This window comes from Spermophilus citellus (genome assembly GCF_964194105.1).
Source record: "Spermophilus citellus genome assembly, chromosome: 4".
Taxonomy (NCBI): Eukaryota; Metazoa; Chordata; class Mammalia; order Rodentia; family Sciuridae; genus Spermophilus; species Spermophilus citellus.
In genome coordinates this window covers 96,913,799-96,923,181 of record NC_138185.1, presented here as the reverse complement: position 1 = coordinate 96,923,181, position 9,383 = coordinate 96,913,799, and the positions used below count along the sequence as shown (strand labels likewise).

Here is a 9,383-nt window from a genome sequence, read left to right as displayed (position 1 = left end):
TTCCCATCCCTGCACTCCACCACCTGCAGGTGGAAAATATTTTGGGGGAAAAAATGGCACCTGTACTAGCCATGTATAGACTTTTTTTCTTGTAATTGTTTCCTTAAAAAAAATGTAACAACTATTTACATAGTTTTGGGGGGGTATTAGGTATTATTGTAAAGGTAAAATTTCTAAGCTGATTCTAAGCTGCAAAAGTCTGAGTTAAAGTGTAAAAGACTAGGGCATTGTAAAGCTTCTAGATTGCAAGGCCTGGGCTAAAAAGTAAACAATTCCCCTGCCATCCCTGGAACCTGTAATGTCTGTAAAGTTGTTAGGACAATGCGAGAGCTGCTCAGTAAATATCTCCATTGATTCCCTGGTTGTTTAATAGCTAAGGGCTCCAGGTAACATGGCATGTAGGCATCCAGGCCCCAGGACCAATCAGTTTGAATGTGTGCCCCACTTGGAAGTGACCAATCACCCCTGCCCAAACTGTTCCCTCCAATGAATGGACTAATCATGTATCAGAATTGTTGTTCAATTTTCCCGTGCCTCATGATGATTTGTTCTGATGCATGCAAAGCCCACCGCCCTCTCCAAAAAGTGTACTTAAGCTCTGCTTGACCTCTGCTCTGGGCTCTGGGCTGCTCTCCCTTCTTGAGTGAGCACAGAGTCCCAACGCGTTGGAACGGATCCCTAATAAAAATCCCCCTTGCCATTGCATGAAGCTAGTCTCGTGTGGTCTTTCCTTCTCTGACGTTTCGCCGGACCCTTACATTATAAGTAATCTAAAGATAATTGAAGTATATGGGAGGATATATGTAGCTTATATGTAAATATTACCTCATTTCACATAAAAGACTTAAGCATCTGCAGATTTTGGTATCCTAGGGGGTCCTGAAACTAATCTCCCTGAGGTACCAAGGGACAACTTTAACCTGTGTGTGTGGGGGGGAGGGTGTTGGGAATCAAACCCAGAGTCTCACATATCACACATGCTGGGAAAGCCCTTTACCACTGAGCTACATCTTCAACTCAGGGACAACTGCATTCTATACACATTTTGTTCATTTTTTCTAGATGTCCTGTGAGGTGTTGATCCAATTTTCCTGGTCTGTTATTAGCACAAGCAGAAATATGAGCAAAACTTCTAGATCCATCTTCCACATTCCTAGTCTCTTCTGTCATATTTTTATGTCTTTATCTTTTATGCCATACATTCTGAAAAAATTTCAACTTGATCATCTGTATCATTAATTTTGTTCCTTTTAAAAATGTTATCTTTCATTTTTTTACTTCCAAGAATTCTCTTCTCTTCCTCCTTTACTCCTCTTTTGGGGGGAGGAGCAGTTTTATGGATATGCTGGCCTGTTGGAGCTCTCTAAACACAACAGTGATGATTTTTAATGTTACTGTCACCATCACCATCAGTTCATTTAAATGGTACTTGCTTTTTTTCTTTCATGCTATCAGTTGTTCTAAAAAACTCTGTTGACTCTTGATTATAATATAGGTTCATACTTACTTCAGATGTATACCAGAGGTCCCTGTACTGGGCTGCTCATGACTCTCCAAGAGGCTTTGAAAAAGCTAAGGCCAGGGGCTGGGGATGTGGCTCAAGCGGTAGCGCGCTCGCCTGGCATGCGTGCGGCCCGGGTTCGATCCTCAGCACCACATACAAACAAAGATATTGTGTCCACCGAGAACTAAAATAAAAATAAATAAATAAATTCTCTCTTTCTCTCTCTCTCTCCCTCCCCCTCTCCTCTTTCTTTAAAAAAAAAAAAAAAAAAAAAAAAAAAAGCTAAGGCCAAGTCCTTGTTTTCAGTGAGGCTTTGGCATTGCTGCAGCATTCAAAGCAATGAAGGTAATCCTAACATGTAGCCAGCTGTGAGAATGACTAGTAAAATAACTGGTTTGAGGCTGCAGTGGACATCCTGGACAGAGTAATTTAGTGGCCTCATTATTCCCCAATTGCCTCAAAATGGTTCGGGATCCTAGGTCTCCTTACTAAGATTTTGACCTTCCTCAAGGGATCACTTTTAAAAAATCATCCTTAGCCAGCACAGTGGCACACACCTATAATCCCAGCGGCTCAGGAGGCTGAGGTAGGAGGATCACGAGTTCAAAGCCAGCCTCAACAACTTAGCAAGGCCCTAAGGAACTCAGTGAGACTCTGTCTCTAAATAAAATACAAAATAGGGCTGAGCATGTGGCTCAGTGGTTGAGTGATCCTGAATTCAATCCCCATTACCCGCCCCACCAAAATCATCCTTGCTGATTTAACTCTACAATACATAGTTGTCCTTGGTATTCATGGGACACATCCCCACTATCAAAATCCTCAAATCCCAGATCCTTAATTAAATTCCCTATATAAAATGAGATAGCATTTATATTTAACTTACACATTCTCACATTTTATTTACTTATTTATTGTGCTACTAGAGATTGAAGCCAGGAACAGTCTACCTCAAAGTTTATGTCCTAGACGCCTGACTCTTTTAAATTTTATTTTGAAACACCATCTCACTAAGTTGCTAAGGTTTGTCTTGAATTTGCCATCCTCCAGCCTTAGCCTCCCAAGTAGATGGGATTACAGGCATGCAACATTGCACCCAGCCCTCCCATGTACTTTAAATCACCCTCGATTTTCTAATAATACCGCCCTCCCATGCACTTTAAATCACACTAGATTTCTTACGATACCTAACACAAACAAAATGCTTTGCAAATAGTTGTTATCCTATATTGTTTATGGAATAACATCAAAGGAGTAAAAGATTGTGCATGTTCAGTACAGGTAAAAATTTTTTTCAAATATTTTTTAGCCCTGGTTGGTTGAATCCTTGAATATGGAAACTGCTAATAGAGCTGATCATATTTTCAAACCTCCTCCTCATTCATTGCTTCTCCTCCTCCACCATGCTTGGAATGCCTCTTCCATCTGTTAAATGGAAAATTAGCTCCTCTCATCTCAAGCTCCTGTTTGGGAAAGTTCATGGCTTCCTGTTGCAGGTGAAGCAAATCCAGACACTTGTCCCTTCCAAAGGCCAGTGAAGCCCCGCATGCTGACCACTTTGTCTCCAACCACTCTCTGCCACTCCCTCCTACACCCAGATTTGCTCTTGTCCCATATAGACACTTACAGCTGAGCCTCTGTCCTGACATCAGGCCAGTGCATCCAGGCCAGCCTATCTCCACTCCACACCTAGGCCCCATCTCCCACCCACCACCAGGTCTATAATGTAGTGGATCAGTGGATCGAAATGCCAGTTTTCAGGTGCTCAGCCATCTGGGACTCTATTCTTCCTTTTATACCTTACACCAATAGCAAATCCCACTGACTCTAGCAAAGACCATGTCCCACCACCACATGGATGCACCATCATTCCTCTCTTCAGGATCACTGAGGGGGCCTCTCCCTGCTTTGACGCCGGCCCTTCTACATTCTAGTCACACAGGAACTGAGCAGAGTTTGAAAACCTGAATCCAATCACAAGATTGCTCTGCTCAAAACTTTCCCAAGGCTTCCCTTCTCACTCAACTTTAAAAAGCAAAAATTCTCACCAAGATTCACAAGGCCCTGTGAGACCTCACTCCAGGCTGTCCCTGCTCTGGCCACCAGGGCCTTCCGGTGGGCCTGGAATTCTGCACCCTCTTATACTTACTGTTTCTTCCAAACATGGCTTATATTGAGCTTCTGCTCGGAGCTTCCAGGAGACCTCCTCTGACTCCTGGTGGGGCAGTACACCACTCCACCCCATCCTGTATCCTGACATCTGTTGTGCCTCTCTGTCATAATTCCTGTACCAGTTCTTAGTGTTCAGGAGAGCAGAGTCTGTATTGCCTATAGCACAGCCTGTGAGTTAGCAGATTTCTGAATAAAAGGTGGCAGAGAAACCCTACCTGTTTTGAGCATATTGGGACTTCTCTTGTTTGAAAACTTTTTATAGAGCTGCTTCCTCTGCCTGTTTCTTCCACTGGATCTTGTCTCATCCGGATTTCATCTCCTGGGAGAAGCCCTCCTTTGTCTCTCTTGTCACCTTCTTGGAAACTGTCTCAGGATTTCTTTTTTTTTTTTTTTTTAAAGAGAGAGTGAGAGAGGAGAGAGAGAGAGAGAGAGAGAGAGAGAGAGAGAGAGAGAGAGAGAGAGAGAGAGAATTTTTAATATTTATTTTTTAGTTCTCGGCGGACACAACATCTTTGTTGGTATGTGGTCTGAGGATTGAACCCGGGCCGCACACATGCCAGGCGAGCGCGCTACCGCTTGAGCCACATCCCCAGCCCCAGGATTTCTTATTTAATTGCTAACTCCTCCTGCTAGAAAGTCAGTTCCACGAATGTCTGTTATCCTTGACAATTCTCTCTTGTGTTCCTAGTATGCATTCAGTGCAGGGCACATAGCAGGTTGTAAAAAAGCTACTTGCTGAAGAAGGATCACAGTGATTAGTCCAGGGCCCAGCATCCCAGCATTGACCAGGCTTCATCATAGTCCTGGCCCTGCCCAAGACATCCAGGACTGATAATTTAGCTAGCGGAAGGCATCCAAGCTCAAAACCCCTACAAGGTGGGATTCCTTCTGGGAGGTGAGTGGAGCTAAGCCCACTGGAAATGATGAATTTGATTGGTAAAGAGCTGATGGGGAAAGATTCCAGACTTTAGGAGCAGTGTGACTCACAGAATCTTGGAACCTTAGAGTGGAATGTAGATAGGATGAGCAAGGCCTGTTCTGAGAAGGGTAAAGAGACCTCGCGCCCTGGGGCTGGGTCGGGACCAGGGAGGGGCAGAGTTAAATCAGCAAGTTGGTGCCAGTTCCCCCCAGGGCCTCAAGGGACCTCCACCTGAGCAGTCAGCTTTTGACTTTGTAAGCAACGGGGGACTTCTAGAAGCTCCAGGGTAAGGAAATGAAATGATGTAGTCAAGTAATTACTTTGACAACCAGGAGTAGACTGATGGAAGCACAGATATTGGGAAGCATGGGGACCCAGGGAAGGCTATGGGGCAACCCTGGAGATAACTTTAAAGACTGGAGGCAGCTATAGAAATGGAGGAATGCAGAAGGCCTCCAGGCCTCACTGGGTGGGATGGTGGAGGAAAAGATGGAGACACCAGGTGTTAGATACTGGAAACATGAGTTATGGTCACTCATTTGCTGTTAATAGTTTGTGATACTGCTGGTTCACTGGGGGATCTGATTTCTTTTCCTGAAAATGCAGACACTTCAGCCAAATATTATGCTGGCCTGGGCTTTCACACCTCAAAATAGTACCTCTTTGACTGAGGAGGAAGGAGATTTGATATATGGAACAGATTATTTCCATTACTGTTGCCAAAAGCTTGGTCCTTGTCACTGATGCCAATCCAATAATGAGGGCATGGTTTTGAGAAGAATAAAAAAGAAGGTTTATTGCTTTGCTAGCAAAGGAAAAACATGGGAGACTCCTGTTCCAAAAGCTGTGATTTTGCCCATCAGTAGGAATAGGGGGCTTTTATAAAGGTGATTCAGAGAAAATGAGTTAGAGGAGAGATCAGGGAGGAGAAGGTTAGGGAAAAGAATTTGGGAAAAAGATAAAAACATGTAAGTTTTAGAGCCACAAAGGGATATAGTCAAAAGTATCAAGAGAACCCCTGTTACATTATCTTTTACTTTACCCTCCTTATGTTGGATTCTGGTAAATAAGATGGGTTGTAGCAAGACTACCTGTAGAGAGGTGAGATCCTGGTATAACTAGATGGGGCAAAATCCAGGGTGTTAGAAGGGAGGTCTAGTAGAGGTTGAACCCATGGGGTCTTAACCACTGAGCCACCTCCTCAGTCCTTTTTATTCTTTGATCCAGAGTCTTGCTAAGTTGCTTAGTGCCTCACTGAGTTGACAAGGCTGACTTTGAACTCATGATGCTCCTCCCTCATCCTCCCAAGGGGCTGGGATTACAGGCATGTGCCACCACACCTGCCCCAAAGCAGTCTCTAGAGAGATGATAGTGTCTTAATGAGGGTGCAGGGTGGTGGTGGTGGGAAGAGGTGGAGGAAAAAAAAGAGAGATCTCCAAAGAGGAGGAGGCCATGGCTTCCCCAATCCAGACAGGTGCACCTGGCCTCCCAGCCATGCCTCCAAGACAAGAAATCTTGTTTTCTATACCAGGAAGTTGTAGCCAACTGTCTCACTTGTGGTGCACCAATGGGGTCTTAACTGCGTCTGAATCCTGAATCAAGCTTATTCTTCTGCAGTCCACTTTCCACAAACTCCTCTTATTCTCTGTCAGTATGAAAGGGAGCCCTTTGCCCCATACTTCTGTGACCCTCTTCTACCCAACCTCATCAATCCCAACAATCATCATCAACTCTCTGTCACTGTCTGGGTGATTGATAGCCCACACCTCAGAACCACTGCATGGGAGGAATACTGCTGACTTCAGGTTCCCCAGGGAAGGAAAAAGAGACCCAAATACCTGCAAACCACACACTGTCTTTGCTATAGCACAATATTCCTCCTTTCCATGAAAAAAAAAAAGTCAAAACCCAAACAAAACAAAAACAAACAACACAGAGACAGGGAAAGAGCCATATCTCCTTGTTCAGGTGGGTAAGGGAAGGCAACTATGACCATAGAAAGGGAAACATGTCTAATTCAACCAAGAATTGAATCTGAAAGTAGTTGCAGATTGGGAGGTGGGGTAGGGAAGTTTGTAAAGGTGATAGGAATCACAACATCACGAGATGTCCCTAGAAGCCCATGTCCTTTTCAAACTAAGATTTGAAAATTGTACAATGTGTAAAACCACTGCTTCTCTAGATTTTAATTCCAATTGATTACATTGGTCTCCTGTGACCATTTCCCGGTCCAGGACTAAGTTAGGTCTGGCTCAGGATAAGCGCGCGCCAGCCGGGAGGAGACTGACTGCCTTTTCTCTCTGCTCTGCAGTTTCCTCTGTCCTAACGGTGGCAGAGCGCATTCTGGGATTGAAATTATACTTCTGGGAAATGAAACCAAATCCCTCTAAAGTTTCTAACTCGGGCTATTTTTTGTTTCCCGCTATCCCGAATGACTGAATCTGGGAGCGGAGCGAGGGCGGGGCGGAGGAGCCACCTCGGCGGAAACGGCCCAGGCGGGCTGCTGGCGGGCGCGAGTACAAGGGGGCTTCTGTGCCTGGCTGCGCCGGGCCCCGCCTGCGCCCAGCTGGGACTGCCGACCGGCGGCTGGAGGCTGGACTCGGACCGGGCGGGTTGGGCGGGGCGGGCGGAGCGCTAACCGCGATCTCTGTGCGTCCCGCAGGCGGGGATCCCGCGCCGCCGCGCCCGGGTGGCCGGCGATGATCACCTAGGAGGCTGGCGCAAGCGGCGGAGCAGCCGGGCGCGGCGACACGCGGCCATGCAGCGGGAGTCGGGGTCAGCCGAGGAGCCCGAGCCCCCGGGGAGGCGGTGGCGCCGCCGGGAGGGCAGGACGCGCACGGTGCGCTCCAACCTGCTGCCGCCCCCGAGCGCGGAGGACTCTGTGGCGGGTGCCACCAAGGGCGAACGGCTGCAGCGGCTCGGGTGTGTCCAGCACCTGGCAGACAACCGGCTCAAGACCACCAAGTACACGCTGCTGTCCTTCCTGCCCAAGAATCTATTCGAGCAGTTCCACCGCCTGGCCAACGTGTACTTTGTCTTCATCGCGCTGCTCAACTTCGTGCCGGCGGTGAACGCCTTCCAGCCTGGCCTCGCGCTGGCGCCCGTGCTGTTCATCCTGGCGGTCACGGCCTTCAAGGACTTGTGGGAAGACTACAGCCGCTACCGCTCGGACCATGAGATCAACCACTTGGGCTGCCTGGTCTTCAGCAGGTGAACCTGGAGGGCTGGGCGGTGAGCGCTGGGGTCCGCGTAGGGTTTGAGCTCTTCCGGGAACTTGGATGCAGTTTGCCACTGGGCAGGGTTGGCATGGGGCAGGGGTGGCATGTAGAACAGCGCAGGACAGAGGTCCAGCGGCTTGGGGCTTAATGACCTGAGCCGCGTGCTGGGTCAAGGCGTTGAGTCTCTAAGGCCCCTCAGCAGCTGTTTCTGTGGCCAGCAGGGAGACCTAGGTGCAGGGCCATGTGGAGGATCCTCTGTCGGGGACTGTCACTCTGTCTCCGCGTTGGAGACAGAATAATCCCAGGGCTGCAATTTGGCAGGCGCTGAGTACTTTATTCCCAGCACTACTTAAGTTCCTGCTATAGTTCTTGGCCCGGCTCCGTGGACCAGAATGTATGAAACTAAGACTTAGGTAACTTGTCTTGGAGCAGCAGAGTGAAACCGCCACAAAGTTCATATTGAAGGGTTAGGTTTAATAACTCTGCTGGTGCATACGCTAATGTGACCTGTGAGCAGGCCACAGACTGGGTACCATTTCTTAGGTGGCTGCTCAGTTCTGTCTGTCCCCATCCCTCCCTCTCTCTCTTACTCCCCTCCCCTTTCTCGCTTCTCTCTTTTCTTTCTTTCTCCTGTTCAGTTTTCTTAGTTTTAACTTGTTTTCCAGATGGAAACAGGCTTTGAGGGGATTGCCCAGGTTAGTACCAGGAAGTGACCTTCCAGTGGGGGTCATTGCACTTTTTTTCCCCTTTGCTTGTGGGGGTCTGTACAGGATGCCACTGCATCTTCTCCCCTTGGACCCTCCAGTTGGAGAGTCACTTGGCTTGTAGATCCATCTTGGAGCTGTGTCCAGTCGCTGGGACACCCCTAAGGAAGGCAAATGTCTTAGCTGCCATCCAAGGCTCAGCCCATCTTTTCCTCCTGTTTACCTTGCTGGACCTGTGGCAGGGGTGGAGATGGGCCTCTTGGAGGACATTTGCTGCGTCCCCCCTCCATTGTGACTGAAGATATCATAGGTAGCTCCTGACCTCTCAGTAACAGATAGTTAGTTTCCCTACTATATGGGGGTCATGGTTGTTCCTGCCTCTTAGAATAGCTTAGAAGAAGACCATGAATGTCTGTCCCTGAACTTGAGTACTTTTTTAAAAAATATTTTTTGTGGAGGTACTGGGGATTGGACTCAGGGGTGGTTTACCAATGAGCTACATCCCCAGGCACCACCCACCCCCTGCTTTTTTTGGGGGGGGGATCTCATAAAGAAGGGCTTTGCTAAACTGCTGAGGCTGGCCTTGAATTTATAATCATCCTGCCTCAGCCTCTCCAGTTGCTGGGATTATAGGTACCCACTACACCCCACTGAGTACTTTTCTTTTGAGATAGGGTCTTGCTATATTGCCCAGATTGACTGGAGTTCTTTTAACACTGCATTGGTTGTGCTTCATATTTAATTTACATAAACATAGCGTAAACAGAGGTTCAGAGAGGTTAAGTAACTTGTCCAAGCTCACCCAGCTGCTATATAAGCTCAAATGATTCTCATTAATGGGATTTGACCTAGGTCTTTTTGACTAT

The 9,383-nt window shown here is 47.4% G+C and overlaps 1 protein-coding gene across 4 annotated transcripts in view; it reads left to right on the top strand.

Moving 5' to 3' along the window:
* Positions 1 to 7,022: 7,022 nt before the first annotated feature.
* Positions 7,023 to 9,383, top strand: part of ATP10A (ATPase phospholipid transporting 10A (putative)) — a 187,926-nt gene continuing 185,565 nt past the window's right edge. For 2 of the 4 annotated variants that reach the window (XM_081291317.1, XM_081291316.1), the window contains exon 1: positions 7,024 to 7,805. In XM_081291317.1, the coding sequence (XP_081147443.1) occupies positions 7,354 to 7,805 (452 nt within the window). In that variant the 5' untranslated portion in view covers positions 7,024 to 7,353. Of the gene's footprint in view, positions 7,806 to 9,383 lie in introns of all 4 variants that reach the window. The other 2 variants (XM_081291318.1, XM_081291319.1) reach the window with 2 other exon arrangements.